Raw genomic sequence first — 17,356 nt, 5'->3', positions numbered from 1 at the left:
CTTTTTGGAAGAAAAGCAGGAAGAAAAAGCCAAAGTTAGAATTCATATGCAAGCAAGAAAAAAAGCCGAAGTCAGAATTCATAAGTAAGCTGTGGTAAATCCTGATACCCCATATTTTCCAAGCCTTTTGTATTTAAGGAAAACACAGAAGTACTTGTGTTCCTGCAGATGCCAAGCTGGGGTTTTATTGAGCTGGTTTGCTGTAAACAGACTGGTGGTTGTTTCTGTTGTCCACAGGAAGGGTTTAAATTCATGTGCTGTATTCATGAGGTAGTACTGAGAAACAGCATTCTGCTATAGCATGAGATAAATGCATAATGTAATCTGATAATTTTAACATATTTGTATTCCATTAGGCAATGATGCAGCCTTACCAAAGTTGGCAGAAGAACTAGAAAGTACCTTGAAAACTGGCAAGGTATTTATGTTATTTGAAAATTTTTACTGTGCTGTTTCTTGCTTATTCATACATCTTGCTAGGGTTTCTTACTGTACCTTTTGATTTTTGTGCAGCAAAAGTAGCATTTAAACTGGAGAACTTTGAAAGATTTTTGAGATTATTCAGCTGTAGTTTTCTAAGCAGCTGGCATTTAAATTGTGGTCTATCCATGTTATTCTGTGTTAGGAATAATTCCCTCCTTCAGCCAAACTTCTTCTGTGACCGTGACATCCAAGTTTGGTTTTTTAAAAATTGGTTATACTGTGTACATGTTGCTTGTGATAGTGCTTGTAAAATAGCCATCCACACCCCAGCTCTTAGAGCTGGCAGATGTTGGTTTAGTTCTTTGAACCAGTAAACAAACCTACACTGATGTTCATTGCATTGCATCACTTCCTGGCCACTCTTGAGACTCTCACATCTGCGGTGTGTTCGAGCAACACTTGCTGCTGTTCTGTTCTGATAACTGCAGCCCTGTCACAGAACAGTGAGGCACCCTGGATAATGCAGGGTGTTTGGGCTCATGGTCACCTATGGCTTGTGTAAGACCAAAGCTGAATCTGTCTGTGTGTTTGGGCTGTGATCCATAGTAGGCAGGATTCCACATGGGTTAATTCCTTTTTCAGATGCAGGAGTGCATCCGCATATTTTGCCAAGCTCTGAGAATAAGTTATCGAGGGATAAGGTGGTTCAGAATCTCCCAAGCATCTGTGAAAGGGTGGACTTCAGGAAAGCTTAAATCAGCTTCAGTCTGGTGGGATTTATTGATAAGAGTTGAATTCCACTTGAAAACAGCTGTACTGTTTACCAGCATAACAGAGTTGTAGAGTCAGTATAGCCATAATGTGGAACTGTATCTGCGTTTACAATGTTTGGATCAGACTTAGGTACACTTAGCTCCATGTAGCATTATTTATGCAATAGTAACTTTGAGCTGATCTGCAACTTCTTTTTTTTATTTTTAAATCGCAAGCAAACCTAAAAAATCCACCCAAAACACAAGTTGAAGGGAGGTCATTGTACTTCATTATACATTGCAAACCCCTTTTTTCCCTGTATAGGTGAACATTTCTACACTATTGCTTGTGTTTGGAACTCAGAGTAGGTGTTGCACCTTGAATGCCTGGAATCTGCTTTTTTAAGCTAACCTCTGGTACTAATATTAACTCCAAGGTCAAATCTAAGTTCTGTACTATTGAACTTAGCTCTGACTATTCCTTCTTAATATATGTACTATCTTAATAAGAAAGCTTTTGAAGACTTCTATAGTTTGTGATAAGACAATGTTCATCATGATACGAAGGAGCAGAGTGAGACATACTTGTTCTGAATATCTGCAATATTTGTTTCTTTTGATTTTGTATTTAGTCACAACAGCCTGGAAGTGCAAGAAGTGAAGAGGGATGTGTGGATCTTCAAACTAAAGAATTGCAAAAAGGTGATTTTTATGCTGATAGCAACTTAATTTCATGCTTAAGAGACTATTACTTATGACGGGATGGTTGCAGATTTGTTATATGTGACATATAAAGGAATTGAAGAAAGCCTTCAGAAATCTTTAAATGTTTCTAGTACTTCAAGGGGGGCTTGAATTTGGTTTGTGGGAAAGGAGGGTCAGAATTTTCTTCCAACATGATATGCTGAAAGTAGGAAAGGATTTTATAATTTAGGATTTTTTAAAAAGTAGACTGCTAATATTCTGTTTAAAATCAATAAATACAGAAGAACATTTGTCCAGGAAAGATACAGAAACTTCCCCAAGGAATGGCTTTCTTTCTTACAGATTTAGAATATCCTGGTTTTAGGGTGTTGTGACAGGCCTTGTGAGGATATAAAAATAGTAAGTACTGTATGACAAGTCACAGAGACTTTACAGAAATTTTCTGTTGGTTTTTTTTCTTTCTTGCTCTCCAAAAGATTAAAATATTTGTGGCCATCCACTCAAATTTGAAGAGCAGTTATAAGTAGGTAATCATCAACTTAGGAACCTCAATTAGTCAGCTTGGATCTGTGCTCAGTAATTCCTTTTGCATGTACTTTAACTAATCTTCAGTGGGACCAAAACTAAAAAAGAATCCATTCTTTCCAAAACCAAATTATGCGTTGCAATTGTTTGGCTTTCCTGTTAAAACAGAAACAAATGCCTGCTTTGTGCCCATCAAATGGGATGGATTTTGTGCTCCAGATGCATTACAAAGATGTTTACAACACTACCAGATGAGAACTAATCCTCAGTTATTGAAATAACAAGCAGAACTAAAATGAATCCCAAGAGGTACCAGCGTTACTGCTGCTTATATTGTCTGGGGAGGTTAAAGATGCATTTCCTCTTACAGAAATGAAAGCTCTTACAGAAATGCAGCTGAAAGCCTACATGCTATGAAAGGACACACTGTTAAGCTCACTTCTAAATTTTTAGACATACCAAATAGGCATACCAAAATAGTAATTTACCAAATGAAAAACAAAAATAGCAGTAAGGTGAAATATGAGCATTGGTATAAAACTTTGTAATTCTTGTTTTTACTCTCAGGGTAGCTCAGATTCATATTTTTGTTTATAGGGTGGTGTGTATTCAGCTGAGTGGTAAGAGGCATGCTCTGCTCACAAGAAAGCACATGTAAACCTTGAGAACTGGTCAGAAGAATGTAGACTTCAGGACAGCAGATCTAAAATTCAGAAAGGTTTTTCTGTATTGTGAGGTTTCTTTGAAGTGCCTTTAAAACTCTGCCACTTCCCATCACTCAGTCACCCAGATAGACAGTACTTAAAATGTGCAGATTGAGCTAGCTGAGATTAATCTTGTTTCTTGTAAAATGTTTAACAAAAATCCATTTGTTGCGTAAATTATGTTGGGTATGACACATTCTGAAGACTAATGCTTTGTAGGTCTTGGTAGAGAGGTTTTTTTCTCCTCTGCAATAATCTCTCATATATGTATATATGCATGCTTATATACATACAGCTCAACATACGTAAAAGGAAGTTGTTTAAAAGACAAATGTGTGTCCTGTCATGAATATGAACAGCAGACACAGTAGTTTAGTAGTCCAAGATTCTTTGGAATGTAAACAAATCTTTGCTGTTTGAGTGGGTAGGAGCTAGCTCTTCATTTGACACTGCTTTAAAAATTGAAAGATGTGCAACTCAGCAGTGTAGCTGTGGAAGAATTGTTGCTAAAACATGTAGATTTAAGAAATGAGCTACAAAATATATAAAACTATGTAAAAAAGAGTGGGTTTATTGGATTTTAGGTTTATGTTCTTACTGTAGCTAAAAGGAAAGTTGCTTGGAATGTTTCAGCAACTTTTAAAAATTAAGATATTAATTCATCGCTTTTATGAATCAGATATTAAGAACACCTGATAGAGCAGCTTCTTTATAATTCTCTTTATGTACTGGAAGTTACGGAATTCTTTCAAAACTTCAGACCACTCATCAACTCTCATAATTATTTTCCCTGTGTTTGTGATATGGAAGACTGAGGCTGTAGTTCATCAGAGTATAGTAGAGCGTAGCAATTGGACAATTTCCTTACATGCATTCTATCAGATACAGATCTCACTAGTACAATTATGCAAACTTCAGTTCTCTGAAAGCATAATGTTACAGCATAGCTCAATCACATTTTACTTCATCCCATGATCAGTATCTAAGACTGTGATGGATGAAATTCTGATTCAAGTGGTAGAACTGTATTTGAAATGTCAAAGTCACCATAAATTTCAAAGATGACAGCCCCTTCATTGCCTGTATTTCAACCATAAAGTGATTCTTAGTTATCCTATGCTCAGAAATTCATATTCTTGTTTTGTTTTGTGAGTATATTGTTAAAGAGAAGATTGGCTGTCTCTTATTTCCAACATTGAAAGTAAGTTTTATGTAGTTTCAGGTTCTCTAGAATCCTTTCAGGGAGGTGAAGTAGAGGATACTGTGATACTTTGCTGTTGTTTAGCTTTTCTGATTGTGTTGTAATTATTTTTAATAGATATGCTGCAGAGAAATACTCCTTTAGAAAGAGAAACTTCTCATGTAAGTTCTTAGTTTTTAAATTTATTCTCTAAATCTGTGCTGCTTTTCTCATACTTGAATTTACTTCTATTTACATTAAATATTCTCTAAAGGGAAATATTATTTTTGTATATGCAGAGCCTATGTATACTGAGACTCTGCAGCTGTGTAGGTTGATGTCTAATTATTCTTTATAATCTGCCAGTAAATAAATCTTGTATTGTTGTTCCATAGTCTGTGACTATTTCAAGACTTAACTGGCAGAAAAGATAAGCTTGATTGATCTCCATGACAGTAGAGGAAAAAAAATAGGGATCATTCTTGGAGGTTTTGATCACAATTAGAAACCTATTTTAATGCAGTCTGAGGTCTTTCAGAAGAACTTATACTTAAGAGGGATAACTGGGAAACTTGCAAATGTAAAATGTATCTTACGGAGCAGAAATGATATTAAATACAGGTAGCAAGCTGACATTGTTTGTTTTTGCTTACACTTGAGTAGTAAATTTATTTATTACTGTATTGAAATGCTGGTTGGCGACATTTCTATTGTTCTTGCATGTAGGAAAATGTCCTTTAAATCCAGAAATATTTTGTGTGATTTACTGCAATGAACTATTTTTAAAATGTGTAGTAGGGTGCTTAATTCTGAGGCTTTTTCAGTAAAAATATCAGTCAGAAATTCTGAAAATACCACAATACTGAAAATATGATACTTTGTGCGGTTCTGTAGTAGTAATGTTACTTGAGTTCTAGGAATAAATTCCTTTTGTAAACTGCTGCTTTCCATTTTTAATGTATGTTGTACTTGAAAGTAGCAAGTCGAGAAAAGTTTCTCCCTTCTGTGTTTATAAACTTCATGGAAAAAAAGAAGTTATCTTTCTTTGTGTTTTGTGTGTAGGTGGAAAACTTGGCTACCCAGGTAACTGAAGAACATAGATCTAGAGGAATACAATGTGAATCTTCAGAAACAATGGAGAAAGAAAAATGTAAGTGATACAGAAGTACACAAATTTGTGCAAAGCTTTTCTGTGGCAAAACCAAGTTCTACTGTGGTTAGGCCATAAAATGGTATTTTTGAGAAAAGAATGGTATATAGGAAATTCCGAACTCCAAAGCAATTTATATTCCCAAAACAACTTCTAATATTACAGTTAATATATTTGATAAAAATATTATAACAAATTTAATTACTGCACAGAAGAGCATTATAGTAGTTTTTTCAATCTTAAGTGAAGAAACATTTTTGTTTAGAAAAATTACTAGTTTTATCCTTTTAAAGATAAGGAGCTGATCATTGGAGGAAAATCTAAACATTCAATAGACTTTGTGGGGCTGGATGCTTCCTTTTCTTAGGTTGGAAAGAACTACATTTTAGTGTAGCCTTTTATTTGTCTGGAAGCAAAAGGTGAGAAGAAATTCAGTCCATTGAATGGCATAACATTTTTAAATTAAATTTAGACAAAGTTAACATAGAAATAAGTTGGGCATTTTGTTGATACAGTAATTACAAGACTGACAGTGTAAAATCTCTTCAAGCTCTGGATTCAACTTCTTTTGTCTTTTCAGCATCAGAACAATTTAGAAAAAGAGTTAGTATAATTAATAATAGCATTTTTTTAACAGCTTATTCTTCTTCTAAGAATTTTGATTTGATGAAGTGAGTAATTAGAAGTCATGTATTCATTAGTGTCCCACAAAGCATTAACCGCTTTCCCTGTCTCTGGGTGAGTTGAAGTTAAGGTTGATGTTCTATTTCTTGATGTGGTCCCACCAAATTTCAATTTTGGCCTTGTCTTTAAAAACAAACAAAACAAACCACACCTGTAACATACAAGAAACATGTAATTCTCTTTTGTTATTGTGTTGTCTTCCCTTTTCAAAGAGTGGTTAGAATAACGATCTGTTCATCTGTAAGTAAGATGCTGCTTTTCAGACTTTTGAATCTCAGTAATAGTGAGCTGGTATAAAAGTGGCATGAAAAGATGACAAATGCAGAAGACACTTTCTTAACATTTCAGTTGTCACTTGGTTTTACAGGCAACCAGCTGATTGCTCAGGATGTGCTAAAAGATGATGAACAAAGTCAGTGTTCCAAAATGAAACCTGATAACATTAAGGTATTTTCCGAGAACTTCTTTATGTTCTGCAATTGTAAATAAGATTAAAATCTAAGTCATTATTTCTCCAGCAATTTATTTTGGGAGGTGTTTCCATAAATAAGCTGCTTTTGCATTGTCTTGAATATAAAAGAACTGACTAGAGAATGATATGTTTCAGTGGGGGAGACAATATAAAAACAAAAAGCGGGGGTCTGTGTTGAACCTCTTTGAGGTATGGAAGGCTGAGAGGACGGAGTTGAACAATAGGTAGGAGCTTGGGATCTCATGGAGCATTTTTGGATCCCAGCTGTCTGGTCAGTTCAGCATCAACATGGACATACTGATCTGAGATCTTCAAGAGGGTATTGCACTTCACTCAAGTTCTGACTTTGTACTGACTCCTGCTAGATCAAAACAGGAATTAAGGCAAAATAGATCTTCTTTTTAGGAGTACATGCAGTATATTTGGGACTGTCTCACCCATTAATTTGTGATGAAGCTTCTCAGCATCAAAGTTTTTAAGATGCAGTACAAAATCTTGATGAGTAAAATAACTACTCATGTATCAGGGTGGGGTGATTTTTTAGTGTAACTGGCAGTGATCTTCAATGTGTGGTAAGACATCTTTTCTCTCTTGTTTCAAAATAATGTAGGAAGTTATTTCAGGTGATGCAGCAGAAGTGTCCAAAGAAATTGATGTAACACAAACACCTCCTAGAAGTACTGTGGAAGAAAAAGGTAATTAAACTGCCCATTATGGCAGATTTTCTGAACCCATACTGAATGCTCATTTCATTTGAGTGATTTTTGAGAGAAATTGGGAACTTGATCCCAGCAAATATACTTGCATGTATTCTCTAGTTGATTTCTGCTCTATTACTGCTATCAAATAATGCATTAGTCTTAGTTTCTTTAATGGTGAAAGAAGTTTTGATGTTTCTGCTGTATTACCACCCATTTGCTCCATTACTGCTTCAGTATGTATCTTGGGTAGGAAAGCTAATGGGAAATAAACAGGTAGGCAGGCAAATAGCACAATCAGCATTATATGATAAGAACATCTCCTAACTCTGACCACAAGCAAGAGCTGTCCTGTGTAAAAATCCATGACATAACAATCAAATGAGTTTTGTTTGTTTCTGTAGAGAAACCAACCAGAAAAGAGTGCAAATTGCACTGTTGTAATTGACTTCATTGCACTAAAATAAATAATAAAAGATGGCATATCCACATTATTAATATCTGTTTTAATGTTACTTCAGTCTGTCTTTCTGGGAACAGTGTGAGAATCTTCCCTGATGTTAGTTTAACCTATTAATAGCTTTGTTTCTCATGTGAGCAAGATGACAAGTATGAGTCTGTTCTGCAATGTGCTTGTATCCTCAGCTTCCTGTTTCATGGAACATGTGAGAAAATGGAATAGGGGCTTGTATTTGTTGTACCATTTTATAGTATGCCACAATAGTGAGCTTTTGATTTTACCTTAAAATAGGAGACCTTCTTAACTCATCTGGTGTTAGGGAAGCATTTTGGCAGACCAGTACACTGTTGCTACAAGGCAAACAGTGTTGATTTCTGATGGGTGTTTTTAGGGAATTTTGGGCTAAGGAATGAAATAACGTTTTCAGTGTGGAGGTTGTGGCTTGTACTACATTTCCTTTGCCTAATAAAACAAAGGTATACAATTTCCTTTCTTTCTTTATTTTATTTTGTATGTGTGAAGATGAATTTAAGATTGAACAGGAAATGTCTGAAAAGAAAAAGCGCAGTCTAGAATCAAATGAAAATTCTCCAGAGGTGAGTGGTCTTACTCATGATAACTCACTGAGATAGAATACTGTGAATCTGCACTATCTTTGCAGTGGATAAGTACTTTGTATTTTGTTGACAGCAATATTAAAACTTGGCCTTCACCTACTAAGAAATAGTTGTGAAAATTTGTTTGGTACGGTAGAGTACCAAGGACTTATGTAGCTCTGTCACAAAGTATAAACTCACAGACCATAAGACATCAATGTCTGATTACCAAAGTAGGACTAACTCCCTTGCTATGCTTAGTAGTGCTTACAAAATGTCTAGGAAGCAATTACATAGAGTTGTATTATATAGAAATCATGTTTTCTGAAAACTTTCTAATTGATATGGACAGTTTACTCATTAACAAATATGACTTGGCTTTAAAAAACACTATTTTTGAACAATTTTTAAAGTCTTTATATTATCTCCTAGGCACATACTTGTGATATTCTACAGTATGGGTTGTAAAAAAATGTCTGAACCCTAGAGGTTAAAATTGATGCTGGCCTCTAGAAATAGACACTGATCTCAGAAAGGTGTTGGCTTTCATCATTTGCTTTCTTTGCCTCAAATTTGGAAGTGAAAGAAAATTAAAGGAATACGTTTTTATGTTTGTTCACTTGAGGTTTGAGTCTCTTAGAACCATTCTGGGGGAGATACTGCTAAACTTCAGTAAATGCTGAATGAAGCATTTAATCTTCCCTTGTATATAAGAGAAAATCTATTCTTGGGGATTTCACAATCTGAGCATCTGACTGTATTTATTACTTAAAAGTTGTCTTTCAAAGCTTAAAACTTCAAAGGAAGGGGCCTTTTTTTGCTAAAGATCCTGTTTATATAGAGAATATCAGCAATCTGTTTATCACAATAATTAGGGTATTAGCTGTTTGAAGCACTTGCTCAACTTACAGGATGTATACTGAGCTATATGGCACTAGGAAAATGTGCTCATGGGATGTAAAGTCTGGAGTTCTTTTATGGGGTAAGCCAGCAGCATTGGTGAGACCAAGTGGTAGAGATTTTGGGGCTAAGGGAGCAGGAGGCACTGCATTCTCAGACATGCTTTGTGCCTGAGTCAAGCCACAGAGTGTTTTGTGTAATTGGGAGTTGTCTTGTTTCTTTTCACCTATATTAGTTGATTCATAACAGGCAGTGTCTCTTCCTATGAAACTTGCCTCATCTATTTTTTAACTGAAAATCACTACTTCTGCCACTGTCACATTATGAATTAAATTAGCAGTCTTTGTATTGTATTGCTCAAATGCCAGTTACAGTAGCCAAAATATTTTTGTCTTTTATTTTTAATAGGAAAATCAGCCTGTAGTAGTGAAACGCAAAAGGGGACGGCCTCGTAAATACCCTCTTGAAGCAGTACAACCTGGTGGTAAGTAGTTCATAATACCTGTGTGAAAAAACAAGGATAATAGTGACATTCAAGTTCTGAACTCATATTTCTTCCCTCAGGTGGGGAGTCAAAAGCTGATATGAGCACTGGGAATGTAAGTGCCTTTATTTTGTTTGGGTGCATTTAAACACAGTATTTCAAGAGCCATTTACCTGTTTAACAGTTTACAGCATCTCAGAAACATCTTATGGGAAACTTGATAATTGAGTTCAGTCTAAGCAAACAAAAACGGTTAATAGTCTCTCTTTATATTTTGATTAAAAAGTTCATCTATATTGTGTTAAGTCAGAACACAGCAAGTTACCTATCAGCTTCATGCTTAGTTCACTTAATACAAATTCAAGTGTTGTGCCGGATAGCAATATATGCTTGTGTGCAGGGTGAAATTTTGGTGGTGTGCATGTGTGTCTTTTAGTTCGTGCTGAGAGTAATTTTGGCCTGAAGAGCAAGGGTGACTTTATTTCAAAAACGAATTTTTTTTCCCCTCTGCTGAATGTGTCATAATAGTAGCACATAGTATCTCTTCATAGCTGTAAAATAAAATAGTATGTAAAGCAGTTGTATTGCATATATATTGCAACATTACAGTTCATGCAAGAGGTAGACACATAGTGGTGTGTAACCTAGGAGCTCATGAAACATACCTCTGTCTTTTAAAGCTCAGTGGTAGTTTTATTTCCTAACTCCTGTGAAGGACATTGACAGCTAAGAAAGTGTTCTGTTGGCATTGTTTCTGCAATCCAATTGGATTACAGCACAGGGCAGTAATGGGTCAGGCATGTTTGTGGAGTACAACCAGGTGGATTTATTCCCGTTGAAGGCTTCTCTCCAGGGAATTCCTCTATTTCAAAATCAATGTTATTGCATAGAAAAGGGGTTATTTTAAAGTTATGTTGAAACACATGTTTTCTTCCTGCTTGCCTGGTGAGGCATCAGCTGGCATGGCTGTTGGAGATCTTGGGAATTTACCTAGTTTATGGATAACAGGAATTATTGTCTCTGCTTGTTCTGTCCTTGTATTTCAGGCAGCCCTTTGAGTCCTGTCCCTTCTTACAGGTTGGCTGGAATTCTGTTTCAGAATTCCTAGTCTTTCCTAATTGATTTTTTTTTTTCAATATTAATTTAATGAAATGTAATTTGATCTGGTGTGTGTTTTGGTATTTGGTTTTGGTGTTGTGGGTTGGTTTTTGTTTGGTTGTTATGGGGGGGGAGGGTTTGTCCAGTTAAGGATTAAAACAAATTTCAAAATCACCCTCAAAAATAGGTGTACCTTGGCACTGTACTCAGTGCCAGTACTGGAACAGAATCATCTTGTTCTGGTTCAAGTATTTAAAGGTCTTGTACCTCTTAGTGATGAGTGAGTGATTGGTGTCAGCTGCAGGCTGGCTCAGGGAGGAGTGATACCTGCCCTCCATCTGAGACAGGGGTTCTCTAAGGTGAGATACCTTTACATGACAGTTTCCCCAGGGCTGCTTTGGGAACATGTTGCTACTTCAGAGGAATCATAGGCATCCTACTGCAGTCATTTGGTGGTGAAAGCACTGAAGTTTTTGGACAGTCATCACAGGACATTGTGTAATTATACATAGCTTTTTCTGCATTCTGAGTAAATAAAAAATTTGTGGTGGTTTGTAGTTCTGTAAATCTGTATGTGGGATTACATAAAGTGACTGTACAAAACTTCTTTGTTGATAACTAAATACTCAGAAATGTGTTTGCCTGAAACTGCTTTTATCTTTTGTGTCTTTTATTGCAATTATTTTATTGTCAGGTTACTGAAAGCGCTATGATTGGTTTATGGGCTGATTTGACTTGTTTCAGTTCTTTATCAAAACAGAAAAATGGATCCTATTGTTAAACTCAGTACAAACTTTGTGTGCTCATTAGAATGTTCACATGTTCTAGATCTACAGATTCATTCTGCAATGAATCTGAGCAAGTTTCTGTGATTATGTAATACAATGCTGAATTTTTCTGATTTTCTTTAAATTAAGTAACCCACTTTTTTTTCATTTCAGCTGCAGTCTCCTACCTTTGCAAGCAGAGGGAAAACACCTCCAGCAGGTAAGAAAATTATATCTGCCTCAACATATAAAGCGAAAAATGGAAGAAATAAAGAGGGTTTTCACAAAAATCACATGTGAATCACTTTCTTCATCCTGATATCATCTCTGGCAGTCAGTGTTATTCATGAATGAAAATGTCTGAAGTAAGAGATGAAGTGAAGATTTGTCCCAAATTGCTACCAAGTTTTTCTTTTCAAAAAAGAGCAGCTTGATAAGAACTTAGTTGAAAGATGCAGCAGCACTACTCAGTGCTGAATAATGCATTGCAGAATATACCAAATGACTGAGTGGGCTAAGTACATGGCAAAGCTTCAGAGGAAGGTAGGTACCCCTATCATACTGGCTCTTAGTGACTGTTTTTCATTTCTGCGTGTTTTCTTTCATACAGTGACTATCAATCACTCTTACTACATTAAATTTCAAATTTTGTTCAGTTAATTGGTTTATCTGTTGATATCCATCTAAAGAGCTTAGAGGTATCTTGAGGGGATGTTTCTTCTTCCGTTTTCACAACTGCTGTAAGATCTGTGGAAGATAGTTGCTTAGCTTGACTCAAAGATGTTCTCTTAGTGCTTCAAACTAAAATACAATTAAGTGAAATACCTTTCTGTTTCTCTTTCCTAATTTTTCTTGTGTATAGAGTCTGAACTGCATTGGTTGTTTAAATGTGTCTTTTTAATTATGGCCATTCATAAAACAAACTTAAAAAACCTATTTCAGGAAGCAGGTGAACCTGAAAAGTAGGTTAAAAATTGTTTGTAAACAAATGCAAACAAACGTAACAAATCTGAGAAAACAAATTTTCTGGAGTGTCCAAAAGCTTAGGTTTCTACAGAGATACTAATTTGGCTGCACTGCACATATGGACTGTTTCCTATTTTCTCCACATTTGTTAAAATGTCAGCTTTAATCCATATGCTTCAGAATTGTCTCTGAAGGGTTAGCTCATTGTGTGGTACTTGACTTCTGTGAACTGCAAAGAGAACAGACAAGAATGTGAGAATGAAATAAAAGTGCATTCTACTTTGTTTTTTATCCAAGAGGACAGACACCTCACCGTGTACTTAGTTTGAGTGTGTTATGTAACATTCCATTTTCCAGGTACAAGGCTGTTGATACCACAGCAATGCTAAGAGAAGTATATAAAGTGGAAGAATGCACTATTAAACTTTTCATCCTATATTAGTATTCACATGCATAAAGGGCTTGAAAACCCTTGAAATTGCAATGAGAAGGAAGCCAAGTTGAATCCCTCTGTGCAGTTCACTTATTCTGGTAATTTCTGGGTGTTCTGCATAAGGATTTGAAATAGGGACACAGCCACATGTGGAGTGGGATGCAGAGATTTATTTTTGGTCACTACAGCACATGCAGTTAAGAGGCATAAGTTTTATGAAGGCATCATCCTCCCATAACACTGACACTGAACTTGAAACTAATTACTTAGCACTAATCAGCAGTTGCTGCTCTAAAATTAGTAAGATTTTTAGATACCATGTCTTACTATTTTTATACTTACCTTTAGGCAAAAGTATTACATTTTCGTATCTTACAGAGGGTTGTCTGTTAAAGGCATGTCTTGGATCTAGATGGGATTATTCTTGAGTCAAAAACCCCTTTGCCACAAATTTGCCAAAATGTACCAGAATTTTGAAGTATCTCTTTTGAACAAAACAGAACTAATACATGCTGCTTGTATTATGTATGTACTTACGTTGTGTGAAGAACTTAATACAGTGGACAGTCCTATGTTTTATTTCACTTACTTTTTTAATACTTAAATATATTTGTGTTGTACTTCATTTGCTTTTGTATAAAGTTTTTCCCCATAACCTTACAAAGGAGTTCCAAAATGCTTGCGTGTGAGTTTTAGAATATGTTTCTGCTCTTTGAGATCTATTTTAGATCCGTCGCATTGATGTTCTTTTGTTTGTTCTGTCAGTCTAATTGGTGAGGGTTTTAGCGTTTGTGTCCTCTTTCATATAGCTTTCAGAAATTAGACAGGAATTTTATGGCAGGGGAAAAAAAGATACAAAAACTTGCTTTTATTTAGGTTGCTTCTCTTTTCTATTGCTAAGGATTTTTATCCTTGCGGTGTTGAGATAATTCTGCTCGACAGAGTTCAAAAGCTTTGTAAAATAATCTCTCTCATCACAGAGTTAGGGTAGAAGTGGTAACCATGGAGAGAAGCCAAGTTGAGACATGGGATGTAGAGTTAAAAATCTGTTTTAACATGTATAGGCTAGCCTGTAAAAATTACTGAATTGCAAGTAAGAAGTATTTCAGCAGAGGAAGTCATGTAATTTGCATACCAGGTACGAGAAAGGTTTTAAATAGTGTCTTCTTGAGCTTCATCTTGGTCATCTTGGTGCTTCAGCATGGGCACAGTTAAGCACTAGAACAGATTTACTGGAGGGACCATGTTCTTGGAGACTTTAAAAATTGGACTGAACAAGGTCTTGCCCGGTATGATCAGATCAGTTAATTTAGCCAAGCTTTGAACAGGAGATTGGACTAGGTGACCTCTAGAGGCTCCTTCTAAGCTAAATTTTTCTGTGATTCTGTAATTGGTTGACAGTAGTTAAAAGGGGCAAGTAACTTCGCTTTTCCATTAAAACAAAACAGCATATGCAACAAAGCAATAAATACTGTCAGTCATATAAAGCCTTAGTACTTAAAAAAAAAATTTAATCGTTATCCCAGTTTCTGTATATAACAAAGTATAACAAAGCTATTTTCTAAATTAGAAAAAGACTTCAAATGTTTTCTGAGCTACTATGATGTTTATGCAAAGTTGAGAGAGTATGAAAGAACTCCCTTTTAAATTGATTGGTGAAAGATTTGAAGTTCAGGATTAAGTTTTGTTCTTTCTTTTTAGGTACAGACATATCTAATAAGAAAGAAACAACAAACGTAAGTGCAATTTGTAAATTTACAAGCAGTATGTAATGAAAAATGTCTGTCTTCTATGTAAAGTAGATAGTTCTTGACTTACTTGGTTCCATTTTGTTTTTTCAGGAAGATGAAACTGAGAAAGCAGAAATGGTTGTGCGTAAAAGGGGAAGAAAGCCCAGGCGTTCTCTGGTTCAATCAGAGGAAACTGGTAAAAGCTATGCTACTCCTAACAGAATAAGAAAATACTGCTGTGCCTTTCTGTTTACTAATAGCAACAAGATAAGCTTTATTCAATTTTCCTTTCTTGAGGAAAAATCATTGAATTACAGCTAGTGTAAATATTATGTAAATATGTGTAAATTGCTGTAATCTCATGTCAGAATTGCTACATCCCAGATGCTTCTGTAAAGCCTCATGAACTTTCTATGAATTCTGGCTATGAGCTGTGTAAGTAAACTGTGGTGAATGCGTTAGCAAGATTTAGTCAAACAAGTGTGAATTAAAAATGCTGAAATATAAAGGAAATGGAAAATTACTTACTGAAAATGGGATTTGTGACTAGAATACCTTTTCTAAATTAAGTGTTCATGTCCTTTTGGAGGGCTTTTGGAAAATTATAGCATATGTGTAAAATTTTACATGGACAGAAACACTGGAGCCAGAGAAGAAACGTCGGAAATTAACATCTTCTGAAGATGAACTAAAAGAGCAAGAGGAAGGTGAGGAAGAGGACGGTGAGGAAGATGATGATGCACATTCTGGGGCCACAACTAGATCATCCACAAGATTAGAGGCTCAGAGGTAACTGTAGAGACTCCAATAACAAGCTTTTTTTCTACATTGTTCTCGGTTGTGTTACGCAGAAGAGGTTGTTACTTCCTCTTTTTGACTTTTTCTGTTTGTTTGCTTTAAATTGATAAGAGCTTCCCAAGTAATTTTGATTTTAATTCTAGTAGCACTTTTCTAGGAATGAAGAGACAAAAGTGAGGTGGGGGTAACTGTTAGGGTCTCAAAAAGCATACTTGAATATGTAACAAGGTAAGAATTGATCCTGTTGGCACTTTTCATCCTAGTGATGACTCACTAGAATTTGAGTCTAAGGATGCTTGGTTCTGATGGGTAGAATGGGACATCTGTGTTGACTGTACAATTCACCATTGGATATTTGGTGTTGGAACAAGGTGAAAGTATAATTACTCCTGTTGGTGTCTTTAAGTACTGTCCCAGTTAAATTCATGAATCTGCAGTAGTGGATGATTGAATTTCTAGTACGGTGATTTGCAATCTTGCTGCAAAAGATGTGTAGTAGCAAGAGTTCTGTTCTCAGGAAGCCATTCTTCATCCGCTTTAGCACAGGTCTGCCTTTTTGTGGGCAAACTGAATTCTAGCAGAGCTCATCCTCTTGATCTTATTGTGGAAACAATGAAAGATAGCAGCTTTGGGAAGTTTTGATTTATGTTGCTGTCTTTCAGAAGAGAATTGGAGTCCGGGGGTTTTTTATGTTAGTGGTGAGATTACTTTCAATTGACCATATTTACTTCACTCCCGGATATTATATGTTATATTGTGTATATTATATGTTTGCCTTTGGGCAAACACATAGTGCTCTTGAACTGATAATTTCAGAACTGAGTCTGAAAGTAGTTACATGATTCTTGATTTACATAAAAACTGTGAAGGTTTACCACTACCACAGGTAGAAGGTTTACCATTACCACAGTTTTGTTTTGGTGAAGGCAAAGGGACTTCCTTTAGTCTCACGTAATTGTTAACTCTAAAGTTGTAATAAAGATTTAGATACTTGTGGGTTTATTCTGTTTGCTTGTGGAAACATCTGTTTTTTATAGATTTGGGTTGTGTCTCAGATTTCCAATGCTACCTTTCTAGCTCTGATTGCAACAAAGCATCTTTACCTTAAGGTGCTGCTTACGGTCTGCATTTTATAAGTAGCATTTGGAAATAATTTTGTGGAAGGGGATGCTTCTTCATTTTCAGCATTGCTGGATTTCTCTGACTTAAGTCACCTGTTTTCTAAACTATTAAATTAATTGCCAATAACCAGTTTTTCATGTTTTTGAACTTGTGGGTACTGAAGCTCATATGAGTGAGTTCATACTACAAGATATTCTTTTAAACATGGACACTTATGTACAAAATTTATTGCAGATTTGGAATGGGTTTTTTGGGTTTTTTTGTGAAATACCAAATATTGTCAGTAAAGTAGCCTTTTGATTCTACATTTGATATGAAAATGCACAGCTTGGCATTGCAGTATGTCTTTAAGTAGGCAAATACGTTTTTTTCACTGTTTCTTTTGGCAACTTTGATTTACTTGTTGCAAATACTATGTAGCCTTAATTATCTTCACTTGGAATGCAAGAAGAAAGTGACTTGGTAAAAGTATTTTCTTATATATAAATTCATCATTCTTTTGTATTACAGAAAACAGCCCAGCAAGCCAACCACACGTGCAACTTCTAAAGGCAGCAGTCCAAGTTCAGTTTCTCCTAGAAAACGACAGAAACTAGCAGCAAAAAAAAGATCTTCAAGCGATACAAAAATTAATAAATCTCCTCCATTGACACAGTAAGTATTAAAGTTGAATCTGCTTTGAGTATTTGTTTTGGAAGCCACTACAGTG

General features: G+C 35.6%; 1 protein-coding gene across 3 annotated transcripts in view; it reads left to right on the top strand.

Moving 5' to 3' along the window:
• Positions 1–17,356, top strand: part of BOD1L1 (biorientation of chromosomes in cell division 1 like 1) — a 36,881-nt gene that overhangs the window by 17,020 nt on the left and 2,505 nt on the right. For 2 of the 3 annotated variants that reach the window (XM_048303415.1, XM_048303414.1), the window contains exons 11-24: positions 357–418; positions 1,808–1,877; positions 4,428–4,471; positions 5,352–5,439; positions 6,491–6,570; positions 7,206–7,290; positions 8,276–8,349; positions 9,658–9,733; positions 9,814–9,848; positions 11,773–11,818; positions 14,699–14,733; positions 14,839–14,923; positions 15,363–15,516; positions 17,158–17,301. In XM_048303415.1, coding sequence (XP_048159372.1) covers positions 357–418; positions 1,808–1,877; positions 4,428–4,471; positions 5,352–5,439; positions 6,491–6,570; positions 7,206–7,290; positions 8,276–8,349; positions 9,658–9,733; positions 9,814–9,848; positions 11,773–11,818; positions 14,699–14,733; positions 14,839–14,923; positions 15,363–15,516; positions 17,158–17,301 — 1,078 coding nt within the window. Of the gene's footprint in view, positions 1–356; positions 419–1,807; positions 1,878–4,427; positions 4,472–5,351; positions 5,440–6,490; positions 6,571–7,205; positions 7,291–8,275; positions 8,350–9,657; positions 9,734–9,813; positions 9,849–11,772; positions 11,819–14,698; positions 14,734–14,838; positions 14,924–15,362; positions 15,517–17,157; positions 17,302–17,356 lie in introns of those variants that run through there. The other variant, XM_048303416.1, reaches the window with a different exon arrangement.

This window comes from Corvus hawaiiensis, chromosome 5 (assembly GCF_020740725.1).
Source record: "Corvus hawaiiensis isolate bCorHaw1 chromosome 5, bCorHaw1.pri.cur, whole genome shotgun sequence".
Taxonomy (NCBI): domain Eukaryota; kingdom Metazoa; phylum Chordata; class Aves; order Passeriformes; family Corvidae; genus Corvus; species Corvus hawaiiensis.
Note: the sequence above shows the minus strand (reverse complement) of the source record. Positions and strands in the feature narration are given on the sequence as shown.